We start from the raw sequence: 17142 nt of genomic DNA, 5'->3' as shown, positions 1-17142 counted from the left end.
CAAAATTATAAGAATCATTCAATTTTTTATGTAGATATCGGCAAAGATATCAATATTCTAATTTTTTACTCCCTCGTGGAATGCTCCCCTCTCCACATCAAAAAATTAAAAAAAAAAATCCATATCAGTCAGTCTTCAAGAAAAATACCACCACAGACCAAAATAAGAGGTTCACTGATCCTCACCTGCATCTACCAGATTCCCAAATTTCAGAGTTGAATATGCAGTTTTTCCAGTTATTGGTGGAAATTTTTCAGAGCCACTCTCTCACTCGATTTATGGCTTTGTTAAAACTGAATGTTTGAGGATCAGCTGCTTGTGAAGCAGAGAGAGGAAGTGATGCAGGAAAAGATGCACAGAATGAAAGGGGGAAGCACAAAGAAACTGGCTCTTTAACTCGAGATTGGCTTTTCACTGATCTCAGAGTGACCACAGTAAAAAATAAATATAATAATAATAATAATGAGATTGTAAAGCACGCATGGGATGGCAGCGTTTTGATTGTTAGTGTTTTATTTTAAGCGGCGTACTTTTTTTTTTCACATGGATGTGGAAGTTTCTTACCAGCTGGAGCTAGTTAGCTAGCAACCCGAGTTAACGCGACGAGTTTGCCTCACTGCTTTGTGGCTTCCTGAGTAACTTATTAACTTTTTCAATTTTTTAACTGGCATTCCTGTAGTGATGCATATACGACTGGGCTTGACAGAACTTTCCAAAAAGGTAAGTTTTCTTACGTACATAACTGCTGTCTTCGAAACACCTAGCTTAGCCGATAGCTAACTTTTGGTGAACCGAGCTTGTGCTAGCTAGCTGTGGCGACGTCGCCAGGGCCAGTCGGGTTTGTTTTAAATCGACAAGTTTGGTAAGAAAGTAAATTAACAGTACAAGTTATTATTAGTAGATGGTTAATAAATCAAGACCAATATAATCGTGTAGTGTCATAACGCGCTTAAGCGCTATATAAAATGCCGTTAACATTCTGTTAAAATTAGCCTTACAGGTTAACTCCAAATTAAAGGTTTACTTCTTTAAAAAAAATGTTAGTGTTTTATCAAGTTTACCGTTTTACTTGAATACTCTCGATGACTTTAACTAAATTTGTAGTTGACCTGCTTTTTTTTTTGCTACTGCAGAAAGAATAATATTTAGTCAGGTCTATAAGTAGTTGGACAGTAATATAACTTTTGTAATTTTGTATATGTGACATTGTAGTTGGAGGGGAACTATCAAGATGTGCTCCCATTGTAGACTTTCAGCTTTAATTCAAAGGGTTTAACAAAAATATCACATTAACACTTTTGGAATTACAGCCATTTTTATACAGTCCTGAGATTTCCAGCGGTCATAGGTAACTTGACAAACGCTGTGTCAGGATTATTAATACAAATCACCATTTTTACAGTCTTCTTTTCTGTACACAAGTCAGTAGATGGGTACATGATCATTTCCGAGTCACTGGATTTCATTTACATCCATCATTAACAGTGGTATATTTGTTTGAAGTAGGCAGGTCTCAAAAACAGTTAAATACAAAAGAATGACTAGTGAGGGAAACCACCAAGATACCCTTGACAACTCTGAAGGTGTTACGGGCTGCTGTGATTAGTGAAACTGTGTAGTGCAGCTTTGTCTGCTACATTACCAGCTTCATAGTATAGCAGACCAGAGGAGGAGTTTCTTACAGATAGTGGCTATTGATACGATACCATACACAAACCGCAAATTGCTATTTGTACGCCACCCATGGTCTAAACTATTTAATATCATGGTTCAAGAAGAAAGGGTTACTGTCCTGTATCAATAGCCACTTCATTTTGTCAAAGGTAGCAGCTGTTTTTCTGGCTACCGGAACAATCATCGCCATTCTGTGTTTCCAACTGCTGTCACATGTCCACATTTACAGTGGTCATGTGATCAGTTACCGTTTCACGCCTGACAGAAACATCTAACCCTAACAGCAGTACCACGTGATGCCATTGCCAGCAGAATTCAAACTGAAGTCACTTCATCAGAAGAACTTCAGGCTAACATTATTACAGCACCAGAAATAAACACTGTGTAATTGTTCTGGTGTGCCATATACATAAAAAGGTGAAGATTCACTTGTAGTTTACCAGAAGACACATGGGAGGTTCAAGCCTAAATTTAATCTGTGCTGTTGTATGAAAAAAAGTATTTTCTGCCTCTGTCTTTGATTTGTATTCACAATGATTTTAGTCCAGTTACGTATGGCCTCTGAAGTGAGGGCTCTGTGTGAAAAATAGCTCTAGTGCCTACATGGTTATTGGGATGTTTTTGTTAATTTCCTTGAATTACAGCTCAAAGTCCTCACTACAAGCATATGTTGATTGTTTTATTTCAACTCCATTATGGTGGTGTACAGATGCAAAATTAGAAAAAATATTACTGCACAACTGATTATGTGCCTGTCTGTAGACTTCTACACTACCAGCTGAATCACAAGTCCTTCAGAAACAGAATAAGCCTGAGAGAGATTTGCCTGTACATGTCCTGTGCACTGACTCGTCCACTTAGTTTCTTCAGAAATATATATTCACATTAAGTGAATATATATTACAAAGGCACAATCTTGCCTTGGCAAGTTTTGGTTGGCACTAATTCACAGCAGGCGGGTTTCTTTTACCCTCCATATTGCGTGTTTTGAAGTAGCAAAAAAAACCTCAAATATCAAAGTTTTTGCGCTCGCATGAAGTGTTTTTCTGCATGAATCTAAAAATCTTGTTTCTGCAAAATTGCAACGGAAACACTTTTTCCATTACAGGTCGCATGATGTACAGAAAGAGTCACATGACATTCTGAACTACGTGGCGTGGCACGTGTAGATGGAGTAAGAGATGGAGAGCTTGTTAAACCTTAGCGATAATGTTAAAGCAATAATTGATTTGAAAAACACTTTGAAATGGCAATATTTAGCAGGATATATCCTTCTGTTCTTGTGACCTCTGAAATTACTACTCGCGAGTGCCTCGCTGCAATGACAGTTTTCGTGAGAAGACAAAACCCATTAGTTCTATTCCATCAGTCAATGGAAATTAGGGATGTGAATCGTACAACAACTCACGATTCAATTCGATTCCGATTCTTGGGGTGACGATTCGATTCAGAATCGATTTTCGATTCAAACAGCACTGAGAAATAGTTATATTACTTAAAAAAATGTTCATGTTTAAGAAAATGCAGCTTTACAAGGTTAATCAAGTGATTCTAGATGTAAATTTACTCATCTGCTTTGCTTGTTCAGAGTTGGCTGGCAGTTTAGCGAAGCGCTGGTCAGTCGTCGGCAGATACCGCTGCTCCGCTCCTTTTAGCTCCGGGTCATAGCATAGCATGTGGGCTTGCGGAGTTGAAGTGTTTCCGAAGTACTTGACTTTCATTTTGCAGATTTTGCACACTGCATAAGTCATGTCAAGCTCCTTACGCAGCAAATAATAAAATCCAAAATGCGTTCAGACATTTGCCTTCAGCAAAGACGGTGCTGGCTGAATTAGCTCTTCATCCGCCATGCTAAGCTGCAGCTCACGAATGTTTGAAGCACGCCGGACCCTCCCCTCACGGGGACGCTGTAGTACAGAAGCCGTTACCTGACAAACAGTACACGCAGTGAGTAATTAAGAAAATGTTTAAAAAAAATGCTTTTTAAAAATCGATTCTTGGACATTTTGGATCGATTCAGAATCGTAATAAATAAGAATCGCGATTCGGACATGAATCGATTTTTTTCCGGCACCCCTAATGGAAATGCTGTCATTTTGTATTGTTTTCTCTAGACAATCTGAAAACAATTGCTTAAGTTTTGTGCATATTTGCAGTGGAAACCCAACTAGTATTGAAACACTTGTTTCTGAATTATTGTGGTGTTTGAGGGTTTTTTCTTTTTATTTTGACACACATACATCTTGCTGCATCACTGCTTGTTACATTTAGGTCTTAACGGAAGCCCCGTACCCTTGCTTATCTAAAATTCTAATTAGTATAATTGTATTATGTAATGACAGTTCCAAGTAATAACAGGCATTTTATGGCATTTACTTAGAACATTCTGCGTGACCCACATGTGACTGTTGTCATTTCCAGCTTTTGGAAATAGTAATATCATTCATGAGTGAAAAAAGCTTAAAAAAAACCCAGCTCTTTCCAGGGAAAAGATCTGAGTCTTCAGTCAGCAATCAGCAATTTATTTGCCTCAAGCAGTGTGACAACAGAGATAAATTGTTGTACAGGGTGTGGACATAAGAGAAGGAATGATGAACTAATTTGGCAGAAAGGAGTCTAAATGAACAGTTGTGAGCCACACTGTAACTTATTAGCTTTTGGAACCAATGTGCTGTCACACTTTAATGCTTTTGGCCAAGAGTGGGATTCTGAGTTTAGTTGCGATAAATCTTGATGTGATTGATGTGTTAGGTTGAGACCATTCGTGCAGGGTCATTGCCACATGTCATGGGTGGCTATACACAGCTTTGAAATGTTAAAAATGTCACCCTCTTGTTGCCACCATAATGTATTTTAACAGTGTGTAGGAACTCATTAGCCCGTAATAGGTCATGGAGGATTTGTACACCACTGTAGTGGAAATTTCCCACAATGCATCACAAATTGCCTATAGTTATATCAAGACTAGTGTCCACGAGCTCACCACAATGTCAGCAATTACCACAGAAGCACCTAGATTTTTGGCTTTTTAATGTTTTTTTGTTTTGTTTTTATCCTGGATCCCATCGGCAATCATCGTAGCCCAAATCTTGTAAGCTTTACGGGTTTTTAGCAACAATCAGTCTGGCATAATTTTACAACATTTCACGGCCTTTAAGTACATACAGTAATGCACTTGGACACATCATCAGTGATGGTACCTGGTGTCATTGGGTGTTTATGTTCTTTCAGCTTCACACACCATCACACAGGCTACCTGACCAGTAGCGATCACTTCCTGGCCTTTGTACATGAGACATTGGGCCACTGCTTGTCTCAAGATGTATTGACTTTCTGGAATTAAAAGGGGAGTTGATTCAATACGCTCACCAGAAATGTACTGTTTCACTTCGCTTATTCCAAAATTGTTTTGACCTGAAATTTTGGGAGTATTGCCTCAGTTCCAGGTCCGCTTGGTGTTGTCTATAAAGCCTGTATCTCATGGAGCAGCAAATGCTGACAGACATAATGAATTTTGGGTTTTGTCAGGGTTTGTAAAAGGTTGAAAAACAGTTTGCCAACGGTTTTTAAGGTCGCAAACAGTATTTCTTGTCCCAGATATATTTTGAACATGTTCAAAAATGTTTAGCAAATGTATTTTTCTGCAAACGTTCGTACAACAGTTGTAAGCGTTTGTAAAAGGTTATAGCGCATATCGCTAAAGTTCTTTTTAGTTTGCAACCACTCTGACCCAAACAGTGTACCTTTTGTTCTTTTTTTTTCCTTCTCTTCTGCAGCAGGATAGCTGCAGCAGCAGCCAGACAACACAGTTCATCCTCAAGGGCAGCAGCACATTGGGCTTCTTCCTGACATAAATTCATTTCCATATTCTGGAAATCCATCTTCTGTATACCTTCTACAGGCAAGTCTTCTGAGCTCTGTCTTCCACAGTGGTCAGGAGAAATGTGAAAGTTCAGGAAGTTTTGATTCACCTGACATTTGCCTGGTATTTTATCAGCAGTTGGCAAAAACGTCTCAAACGTTCCCAGATAGTGGTGAACATCACAAACGGTCGTTAACATATGCGTCACTACTGTTTGCCTATTGTTATTCCCAAACACTTTTGCAAACATTTTGCACTCATGTTGCTGACTGTTCCGAATGACATAGGTGAACCCTGATTTTCATCAACAAAAGTTGCTGAATCCAAACATCGCAACATTGGTCAGCATTCGCCACTCCGTGAGTTACTAGTCTAACCCTGTTTATATTTTCTACCGCCGATCAGGAGTCACACCTTCATTTCAGATGCAGCAGGGAAGCATGTGTGAAGAATAATATCAGAAATTATAAACAGCTGTGAACAGATATAAACAGTATGTGAATACTTGTATGTACAAGGTGTTTTTCATTCCCAGTGCTGGAAGTAATGATTTCTTTATACTCTGAATGGAATTATGCTGAAATAATACCTTTAAAAAAAAATCTAATTTCCTATTCAAAGCATGTTGACAAAAATAGTCCTGCTGGATCAGCTATCACTTTCTGCTTATGAAGACAAGTTATTTTATCTTTCAGCATTGTGGATGTCATGGTCACAACGATGGAGCAGAATAGAAAGGCACTCTGATCTGTGGCCAATGCCATCTGAAGGACTCTGTAAGTAGCCTTCTGTCTAAATGCCGTATAAACAAGAGCAGTGACAGATTGTAAACCTTTGCCCTGCTTGTCAGTGTGCGTAAATTACTGAGATGCTCATCTTGCCATATTTGGAATGTTGCGTTAATTCAGTTAATATGAAACTCACTGAAGTATTTCTGTCACACAGTCACTTGATTCAGATGATTTTATGCAGTGTTAAACATAATGTGGGGATGTCCCTCTTTATTTTTGTGTCATTATCGGCAATCACATGGCAAACTGAGGCCAGAATGTCAAGTAATCTTTTCTTGAATAGTACATGATAATAATAATAAAAAAATCTAAAGTTCATACAATCTTGTTGGAGTGACACCACAGTAAGTGCTTTCAGTTTCTCCCTTGTTTTTCTTGGTCATCACAGCAGATCTGATATGGATCTGCATGTTGATTTGGCACAATCCTTACGCTAGATGCACTTCCTGACACAACTTGACATTACATGGAGAATGGGGATAAATCAGTGGTGTCCAAACTATTCCAGAAAGGGTCGAGAGGGTGCAGGTTTTCTTTGCAGCCACTGACTCCAGCAGGTGATTTCACTGATTAACTTCACTTTGAGAAGGTGAGATGAGTTTATCAATGAAATCACCTGCTGGAGTCAGTGGCTGCAAAGAAAACCTGCACCCTCTTGGCCCTTTCTGGAATAGTTTGGATGCCGCTGGGTCAAATGGTCTTGAACTGGGACCCGTCTGATTTGGAAGCAAGTGCACTGACCACTTGGCCACCACACTGCTTGATGGAGTGATGCCCTACTTTGTGAAAATTTACACAAGGAAGGGTGTTTGCATGGAGTGAGCTTAGCTATCAGATTTTGATTTGTTGCCAAACTGTTTTGTTTTTTTGTGTGTACATGTTTAGCAAATAAATTGGTGCTGTTATACAGTAGGAGTTGTCACTTTCCAGCTAGTGCAGCACAGCAAGTGAAACAGCAAGTGAAACAATCATGCAAATGGTGATAAAAGCATCAAATTCGACAGAAATACTGCTCAGACAATCTTCTGAAAAAACCAATTGGCCACTTGACTTTTCAATCGGTGGTCAGGTAGGGGTCAATTGAGGAATTATGCAGAGGTCAAAATTAAAAGATGCTCCAATCATATTGAAAAAAATTCCACATTATTTGCCTGATCATAAAGATTCCAAAAAGGTATAGTTTGGACTATCTGTGACTGAATTCTATGGAGTTACGGGATAAAAACAGCAAGAATGGTGACAAAGGTTGATTTCATTTTGTACAGTGGTCAAAAGTTAAAGTTGCTCCAATTTTGGTTAAAAGTGATGCAAATTATTGATTGAGCTAATAGGATTAATAAATGGAATAGTGTTGACAGTGTTGAATGCTTGGTCTCCAAAGTAAAGGTCAGACAAGGTCTACGTCTGTTGGATTCTATGACATGTGATATATGTTACCCCGTAACATAAGTAAGGATGATACGATACATGGTCCAAACTATTCCTTTTTAGAACCGTGTTAACTAGTAATTTGCATCACGTTTTACTGAAATTGGAGCAACTTTAACTTTTGACCCCAATTTCTGCTAAATTTGATGCTTTTATCAGCATTTGCAGGATTCCCCTCTAAATATTCTCTTATCTGCTGCACTAAGCTGCTTTCTAGTGTGATATATCTTTTTCTGGGGATTTTCACATGTTTGAAGGCTCTTTCCGGTGTAGCAGGGCATAAACATGTTCCTCTATGGAATGATCTGAGTTTAAAGAGAAACTATTTTCATCAAGTAAATGCTTTTATGTAGAACAATTGCCCAATAGTGCCCACAAATACAAATGTTGCTGCAGTAGAGACTATATGCAGTCTGCACATCGTGATGTTTAATTTCAAGGGTGTTATGGTGGTGTACTGAGGCAAAATTACAAAATTGTCATTGTTCAGCTACTTATGGATCCTACTTTTTATGACATAGCATCTAGTTGGAAAACAAATCTTTGAGATTCAGTACAAGCAAGCTAGAGAACCACCTTTTATTTATAAAATGTAAGCTGTTACATTTGGACCACCGGTCACTGATCCTATTTAATTTATTTTAATTTAATTTTTTTCCTGATCCATTGATTATGAATAAGACTTTGAATGTAGATTTGCATTTTTTTTGACGTAAACACTTTTAAAGTCTTCATTGTAGGCCTGAGGGTATGTTGACACATCTCGGCAGGCCACAGCAGAGGCGTGTTGGAGGCTCGGACGGGGACTGAAGGTGAGGAGGAAAGAAACATCGAGGGACCAGGGAGGAAGACATGGGCCAGTGCATTACCAAGTGCAAGAATCCAACATCCTCACTCGGCAGTAAGAGCAGCGACAAGGATAGCGGCTCCAAGTCCCATCATAAAAAGGGTGGCACCACAGGCGGTGGTGGTGGGGGGCACAAGGATGAGCCCAGCGCCCTGGGTGGCAAAGTTACCAATGAGCTCTCGAATGGCACCAAGGCCTTTGAGGTTTCCATGGAGACCCCTGTCATTCCTTCATTGATGGGGGAACCACGTAAAGAAGAGTGTGTGGATGGCGACGGGCTGTCGATGGTGCGCCTTGAGGAGTTATTCTGCTGCTACAAGGATGAACAGGAAGATGCCATCTTAGAAGAAGGCATGGAGAGGTTTTGTAATGACCTGTGTGTGGATCCTGCAGAATTTCGTGTACTTGTTCTTGCCTGGAAGTTTCAAGCAGTTACCATGTGCAGATTTACAAGGTGAGAGTGGATTCTGTATGTGGGGTGTTTTTAAGTTACTAATATTTGTCAGTATGTTGTTGTTTTTTTTTTTTTTTCTTTCAGTTGATGTTTTACACACAAACTGACAAAAGAATAAATCACTTGTAAATGACAGCGTCATAACTTTTAAAATAACATGTTGCATTGCCAATGTGTCTTAATTTCAGAAAGAGCAGTTGAGATTAACCGTATCTGTTTTGTGCCTTCCCTTATTTATTAATTAACATTTATTTATTATTCTCTGAATCATTATTAGTCAGGTTTTATTTTAACCAGTTTGCTCTGTGTGTACAAGCTGTCATAGAGTCTGCATTGTGTTCAAAGTTGGCTGCATACTTCAACTGTCAGACTATTTGGATTGTTAACAATAGATGGAAGCCTGTCCAGTCAAGAAAAGGAAAGGGGGGTGCAACCAACAAGTCTCATAAATTTGTGACTCAGACACTTTGACGGCTGTACACGTATTGCAGGTCGACCACTTTTTTTTTTTATATATCTTCTGTTGAATTTAACGTTACTACTTTTGGAGGTGCGAATGAGACGACAGTGACTACTTTGGACTGTAACATTTTTTTAAAATATTTACAGTAAATAATACAATCAATCATAAAAATGTAAATGATCTTTAATTTCAGACCTAGACAAAGTAGTGAGAGTGGCACCATTCTCCTGAGCACAGACTTTGCTTATGGTTCCTGGTGTTGGTGCCAAACTCAAAACATTTAACAGAACAAGCTGCATCTTGCAACCATAAAACAAGGATAGCAGCAGCCACATTTCCTGCAAACCGTGCCAGTGGCACGCCACTAAATGGCTGCATGTTTCACTGAAATGTCACAGCTGTGCCAACACAGAGTGGGACCAAATCATTCTGAATCTACCTACAATGTTTTGGGAAACTGTGGCATTTATTCTGTGAATTATTACACACGATAGTCAGGCATGCAGTTGTTATCTATACCATCATTCTAAGGCCAAAATATGTGTGTGTGATATGTGTAGCAAAAAACAAAACAAATCAGCCACACATAAAATTAGCTGAAGATATGCAGTAAGAGTTTTCTAAGCAAAATTGTAAGTCTTAGTATGTTTTTTGGAAGCACAGCCTAAATCTTGTTGCTTACTGTGGAGGTACCCAGCTGATGCTAATGGTAGGTGTGAAATCAGAATCTTGACATTGCACCTAACACCAAGCTTGTGTCGAACCAATTACACCAAGCTTGTGACAACCAATTATACAACACATTATGTAAAGACTTTAAGGCAAGTTAAAGAAATGGTGACTGCCTTCACCTATTATGAACTGCAATAATAAACTTACTAAAATATATATTTTAAGTATTTTTGTTTTGGGGAATTTCAGTGAAAGAGTGGATTTATCGATGGGATTGTTAGGTAAGAAAAAATAATTTGATTTTGTAGATACTACACTTTTTGCAGTTGTAATCTTATAGAATATAGTCAACTCTTCCCTGATACAAGAACTATTTCTTGACAAAATTTTGTTAAAGTCTGTCTGCTTTTTGAGTCATTAGAATGACATTACACATCCCAATTTCCACTTCTGTTTTCTGTGTTTAATTAGGAAAGAGTTTATTGAGGGCTGCCGAGCTATCCGGGCAGACAGCCTTGAGGGTATCTGCTCACGCTTCCCTTCCATGCTGCTGGAGGCCCAGGGAGAGGAGAGCTTCAAGGACTTGTACCGCTTCACCTTCCAGTTTGGCCTAGACGCCGATGAGGGCCAGCGCTCACTGCAGCGTGAAATCGCCATCGCCCTGTGGCGCCTGGTTTTCACCCAGGACACGCCTGCAATTCTAGAACGATGGCTGGACTTCCTGGCTGAGAATCCCTCAGGTATTCGGGGCATCTCACGAGACACATGGAACATGTTCCTAAATTTCACCCAAGCTATCGGGCCTGATCTGAGCAACTACAGCGAGGATGAGGCCTGGCCCAGCCTCTTTGACACCTTTGTGGAGTGGGAGCTGGAGCACAGAAAGAAAGAGGAGCAGGCACTGATGCCAGAGGAGGAAGACGGGAGGTGTACTGAGACGGAGTGTTCTCCCACCACAGACAGACATGAAACTGAGAGCAGCCGTTGCTTGCAGACCTTGGGGGGCCACTGACGAGGAGAGCAGAAATGTAAGGGGGGGAAGATTATGACCTATAAGTGAACTGTATATCTGTGAATCATTGGATGAATATTAGTATTACCATTACAGCTGTTCACTTCTCTCTCCTTTTTTGTTGGGGTGGGATTCCTGCTTTGCAACCTTAATTTTTGGTTTTTGAAAGGGCTCTAAGAACTATTGTTTTTAAGCACTTCTATTTAAGTTATTTTACTTTTTCCTTCCATGTGTGTATTTAGTAATTGGACATGAGGTCCATTTTAATTTACACCTACCTACCGTAACCCTGCATAGTTGGCTCAGTAAATAAGATCAGGCAACGGAAAGCCATAACCATTTATCCTGGGTGTCATTTTGACCTGGTGGTAACAATGTTTTATGAGGAAGTGGTAAACAAGAAAGAAATTGGGACACCCTGTCAGCGGGAAACTACAAGTAATTATTAAGACTTCAGATTTACCCTGATGGTCACATTCATGACTTCACCTTGATCAAACCCATTTAGAATTTATGCTTTTGAAATGCTACAAGGATGAATTGGTTGCACACTGTATGGCCTGTACAACTATCTGCTAAAAAATAAGGCTTTGAGCTGAAGTAATTAATCGACAACTACTTTGATTCGTCATTTTGAGTCATTAAATCCAAATTCTCTGATTTCAGCTTCATGGTTACTTTGATTAGTTTCTTTACCTTTATCTGGCAGTAAGCTGAGTATCTCTGGGCTGTGTACAAAATGAGACATTTGAAGGTATTGTCTTGGGCTTTGGAAAACATTTATTGACATTTTATGGACCTGGCAACTAATTGATTAAGGGAAATTAAGAGATCAGTTCATCGATTATGAAAAGAATTGTTGGTTGCAAAAAGTAAAGTAATCAGATTGGCCCAAAAGGACAATTTCTTAAACACATGACATTTGCATATTGTTTGTCCCCTGCAGTTAGCAGAGTCGGTCAGCTGCTGAGTGAGTCAGTGGGGTTGTACAAATTTACGAAACTAACTTTAAAAACTGCACATTCTGCTTTGAAATTTTGGTTTCTGACAGATACGGGTGAGGACTTGTCAGCTTCCTATTTGGAGACTTGTTGGCATTTTTTAACATGCACAATGACCACATCATAAAATGAAGACAGGCAAGCCTGTCAGCTTGCTTCTAATTATATTGATAAGCGATATATTAGCTTATTGCTAATCACATGAAGGCCTCTTTGTTGTTTATAAGGGGTGAACAATTTCAAGCCAAAAAAAAAAAGATCCCTCAAATAATCCGGTTTCTTTTGCCTAAAAATTTGAGTCACCGCTGTGTAACCTTGTACACTCAATGTTTTGACCATCTAGATGGAGTTGAAACTGATCAATATTCATACAGAATCTTTTCAAACTGCCCATGCAGCAGCGTCCTCTGATTTGCTGTCAATATGCATGTTAAATGAACCATATTATTGCCAAAATCTTGTTAAATATACCACCTTCACAACTGTGGAAACTGTGTTTGTAACTATAGTTTAGCATGTTTTGACAAAACATGACGTGTGCAACTTGCATCTCTGGACTTTGTGGACAGTAGGGACGTGAATTAATGCTTTGCTTTGAAAACAACTGTAGCCGGTCTGATTTCACTCCAACAACAGCTCACATTTTCTCTTCAGAGCACATAAGCGTAAATGCAATTACATTTTTATACACCTCTTTCAGCACAGGTCCACCCAGCTAGTAAGGACGATGATGGCTGTTAGTGGAATGAGTTGTTCACTAAACCAAAGGGTCGGTGGGTTTGATATCAGGGAATCATGAAGAAATCTTAACCACATAATTGAAAATACCTAATAGTTGAAGTTTACGTTTAAGATTGATTTTAAACGGGACAGGCCCCACTTTCTCTTTTATGATAGTTTTCAGCGCTATGAATACTGGGCCTTCGCTCCTCTTTGACCTGGAGCATCAACGGTTTTGATGTCCACCTAAATTCAAGGAAGCAGAGAGGTGTACACAAAATGGTCATTCTGGCTTGTATGAAATGCCTCATTGATCTTGTTTTCTGAAGTCTCTTCAAACCAAATGGGCTGATGAACCTGGGCTGCATTCAAGACCGCTAGCACTGGGTGTAACTCAGACCTCGTATGTTGTTTACCTTCAGCAGTTTGAAAATCTTCACACCCTTCAGCTGCTACGTATTAAACATATATTGACTGCTGCTGGTGATGGTTGTAACAGATTGCGCAAAACAAATGTCATGCTAAGTCGCTATACTTGCAGTGCTTTGCAGAGATTGATGTCAGCCACATTGTTTCTATTTTAATCCTTTCCAAACTAGGTTTTTTTTTTATTCAAAGTATAGTTTGGGGTATTTTGGAATGCCTGAATGAGTGTTAAACTAGAAATGCTGGCTAATAAAGTGTCTGTGACAAAGGTCTAGTGTGGTAAGAGGAAGCCCATAACCTGATCTGTTTGGTTTACATCTATAATGGATTTATTTTAGACTCCCTTTGTCCTTTTTATATAAAAAATGTATTGATTTATAATAAATAAAAACAGTGTTGAAACTTTTTTACTGTTCAATGTGGAATTCTGTCTTTTAACAGACACTATATAAAACGCACAAGTTGCTTTTGAATTTGACATTCAAGCTGCAGTTAACCCCAACAGGCAGATTGAACATGTTTATAATAATTTTAAAAAATTACTTTTATCGCTACAGAGAAACAAGAAAGATTAGTTCATGGACCAAACAGTTTTTTTTGGTACCACTGAAGGGGACTAAACATTTAACAATCAGTCACAGTATACTATGACTGAAGTTATTGAGTTATGAGGTTTTAAAAAAACAGCAAAAATGGTGACAAAGGCTCATTTCAGTATGTACAGGGATGGAAAGTTAAAGTTACTTCAGTTTTGGTTCAAAAGCAATTCAAATTACTTTTTGCTCTAACAAGACTGATAAATAGTTTTGACTGTTGAATTATTGATGTACAAAGTGATGGTTAAACAAGTTCGAGGTAATTTGGATTTTATGACATTACCGTGTGCAACACAATAACTAAGCAAAACTGATGATGCAAAGTATTCATTTTTAAAACCGTATTTGCTCAACCAGTAAAACTGGACCAACTTTAACTTTTGATCACTGTACAAACTGAATTTGACACAATTTTTGTTATTTTTACCCCGTATCTCTAACATTGAGATGGTCCAAACTCAACCGTTTTAGAATCATTATGCTCAGATGTGATGTGGTATATTTTTCAATATGATCTGAGTATTTTTACGTTGACCTCTGTGTGATCAAATTGACCCCTACCTGGCTACAGCTGCCACCCCAGAATGGCCACCATATATTTTGTGTAGGCTGTGGTACATCAAGACTGGACGGTACATGTTGCTTTAATCTCCTGAAATGGTGCAGATTAGGTCAAAATTGGTTTTGTGTTGATGGACTGGATAGGTGATGACACTTTGAGTGCTCAGTGTCAAAGCAGTTTTGTTTGCCTCCATGTAAATCTGATTGGGAGCCACTGCTGTAGAACAAGGATACGCTGTAGGTTCGCATTCCAAGCATTCAGATCATCAGGTTTCTACCTGTGATTTAAAATAAATAAATAAATCACACCACCTGCTCGTGGTTTGTGGTAAAACAGTGATTGCTTTTATTTATTTATATTTTTTTGGCACAAGATTTTACCCGGAGCCGACTGATTGGGCGTGTGTCTAACATTGCTACGGCTCTCTGATTGGCTGAAAGCTTTCCTGGTAACCAACCAGCCAACAAAACACATTGAGGCATTCGAGACTCAGTCCTTTATCTCCCAGCTAACGGTTAAAAATAAAGTATTCGTTTATGGAAAAAGTGAGTATTTGCTTCACATTTATTGCAGCCAGTGTTGACTGTGTATTTGCATGAAATTATACAGACAATTTTGTGTAAGTTAGCTTCAGCGAGGTTCCTGCTAAATAGTTAGCATTCCGGTTTGTTATTAGCGTCAGTGCTAGCTGGGTTCGCTTACGATATTTCGTTTAACGTAACTTTAAATATTTATAAACTCGTAATAATAGTAACGCTTTAGCTCGTTAGGGTTAAGTAAATAGAATTAGCAGAGATGCTATAAGTCCCTACACGAGCAGTCGCAGTATAATATAAAATGACGAGTTTTTCGAAGGGGGCATTATAAATGTAATATTTCACTGGGGGGGGAAAGCGATTATTTGTTAAATCGTCTGCGGGTGGGACGCCAGGTTAAAACAAGCTGCCATCAAGGGAATTTTGATTTTTGCTTCAGGGTGTACCTCTGACTTAAAGAAACGGTTACGTCAGATTTCAATAAAATTGCTCAGAAAAGATGATCGTCTGCAAAATGCGGGACAACATTACGCGTAAATGATCACCACCCGCAATCCAACAATGCACAATGAAGTAAGCAAATATATAATTTTCTCATTTTCATGACAGTAATTGCAACTGTAAACGCCATCCAATAATAGAGTACTATTTCTGTTTATTATTCTGTTCTGTCAGTATTAATATAAGTATTCTCTGTTGTGCCTTCTCATGCCTTTTCTTCTTTTCTGCTCCTGTTACTAAAGAGATGCTGTAACTAAGTAAGACCTTACATTTTTCCTTCTTTTCATTGCTTCTCTTGCATGATGTTTTGTACAATTAATGGCATGAATGTAGGTTATCAGCATGTACATATTTTAATAAGGCAGGCAGATATCTGATTCAGAAACAGGACACAATAGAGTGAGACTGCAATCTTTTAACTAGTGCAGTCAGATTGCTTACGTATGTATGCCAACTTTAGGAAAAGGGCAATCAAATTTGGGACCTTCTGTATTTTATGTTTGTGATGTTAAAGGGTGAGAATTTATTTTAAAGAAGAGGGAAAGCCTGTGTCCCATTTTTGAGGCGAGACAGCAAGGAAAGTCATATTCTGGAGAAATTCAAATTACTTTGAAATTTTGGTCAACTGTTTGTTGGGGTGTGAGATCAATGAGATGGGTTGGGGCTTCATTTGATGTCCTGGGGACGCTGTACCAGACAGTCATGGGAAAGAAAGAGCTGAGTCAGAAGGTATCCCCACCTATGGTTATGAACTTTGTGTAATGACCGAAAGAACAAGGTCGCGGATACAAGCGATGGAAAAGAATTCCTCCATCGGGTATCTGGCCTTACACTCTGGGACAGGGTGAGAAGTTTGTTTATCTTGGGAAGACTGAGTAGAACCGCTCCTCCTATACGTGGAAGGGAGCCAGCTGAGGTAGTTTGGGCATCTGTAAGGATGCCCCCTGGTCATCTTCCTACGGAGATTTTCCAGGTACATCCAACTGGGAGGAGGTTCCGAGGAAGAACAAGGACACACAGGAGGGATTATATTTCCTAGATGGCTTTGGGAACATCTCAGGATCCCCCAGGAAGAGCTAGAGGACTTAGCCAAGGATATGGAAGTGTGGGATGAACTGCTTGGTCTGCTGTCATCGCAGTGCAGACCCAAATAAGTGTCAAAAAATGAATGGATGAATTAATGTTCTTTTGCCTCTGAACCATCTGTCTGCCCCTCTCTGTTGGTAGCTGCTACCACAATTCCAGTATCACATAACAGAATATTTGAAGTTATTTATATATATATATATATATATATATATATATATATATATATATATATACACGAGGTCTATTAGAAAAGTATCCGACCTTATTATTTTTTTCAAAAACCATATGGATTTGAATCACGTGTGATTACATCAGACATGCTTGAACCCTCGTGGGCATGCGAGAGTTTTTTCACACCTGTCGGTTACGTCATTCGCCTGTGGGCAGTCTTTGAGTGAGGAGTGGCCCACCCTCTCGTCGATTTTTTTTCATTGTTTAGGAATGGCTCAGAGACTGCTGCTTTGTTTGATCAAAGTTTTTTCAAAACTGTAAGGCACAACTGAGTGGA

The 17142-nt window shown here is 39.0% G+C and overlaps 2 protein-coding genes across 5 annotated transcripts in view; both read left to right on the top strand.

Moving 5' to 3' along the window:
• Window positions 1-349: 349 nt before the first annotated feature.
• On the top strand, window positions 350-13749 carry dcun1d3 (defective in cullin neddylation 1 domain containing 3). Of its 4 annotated transcripts, XM_034193962.1 has the most exons (5): window positions 350-720; window positions 6232-6312; window positions 8353-8354; window positions 8496-9056; window positions 10663-13749. In XM_034193962.1, exons 4-5 carry the CDS (start codon window positions 8608-8610, stop codon window positions 11201-11203), a joined length of 990 nt encoding a protein of 329 aa, XP_034049853.1. In that variant the 5' UTR covers window positions 350-720; window positions 6232-6312; window positions 8353-8354; window positions 8496-8607; the 3' UTR covers window positions 11204-13749. The 4 variants fall into 4 exon arrangements, with proteins under 4 accessions (XP_034049853.1, XP_034049855.1, XP_034049852.1 ...); XM_034193964.1 differs by lacking the exon at window positions 8353-8354 and having other exon boundaries at window positions 8526-9056; XM_034193961.1 differs by lacking the exon at window positions 8353-8354.
• Window positions 13750-15029: 1280 nt separating this feature from the next.
• LOC117530947 (protein KIAA0556) overlaps window positions 15030-17142 on the top strand; it is a 31886-nt gene continuing 29773 nt past the window's right edge. Inside the window, 1 exon segment of the mRNA XM_034193912.1 lies at window positions 15030-15053. Within this exon segment, the coding sequence (XP_034049803.1) occupies window positions 15045-15053 (9 nt within the window). The 5' untranslated portion in view covers window positions 15030-15044.

This window comes from Thalassophryne amazonica, chromosome 18, assembly GCF_902500255.1.
Source record: "Thalassophryne amazonica chromosome 18, fThaAma1.1, whole genome shotgun sequence".
Lineage (NCBI taxonomy): Eukaryota > Metazoa > Chordata > Actinopteri > Batrachoidiformes > Batrachoididae > Thalassophryne > Thalassophryne amazonica.
Note: the sequence above shows the minus strand (reverse complement) of the source record. Positions and strands in the feature narration are given on the sequence as shown.

Excerpts from the sequence above, each read along its gene's own strand:
- dcun1d3 (XM_034193964.1), top strand. The coding sequence starts at position 8,608 with ATGGGCCAGTGCATTACCAAGTGCAAGAATCCAACATCCTCACTCGGC. Across the intron at positions 9,057-10,662 it reads ACCATGTGCAGATTTACAAG|GAAAGAGTTTATTGAGGGCT; the intron begins GTGAGAGTGGAT and ends GTGTTTAATTAG.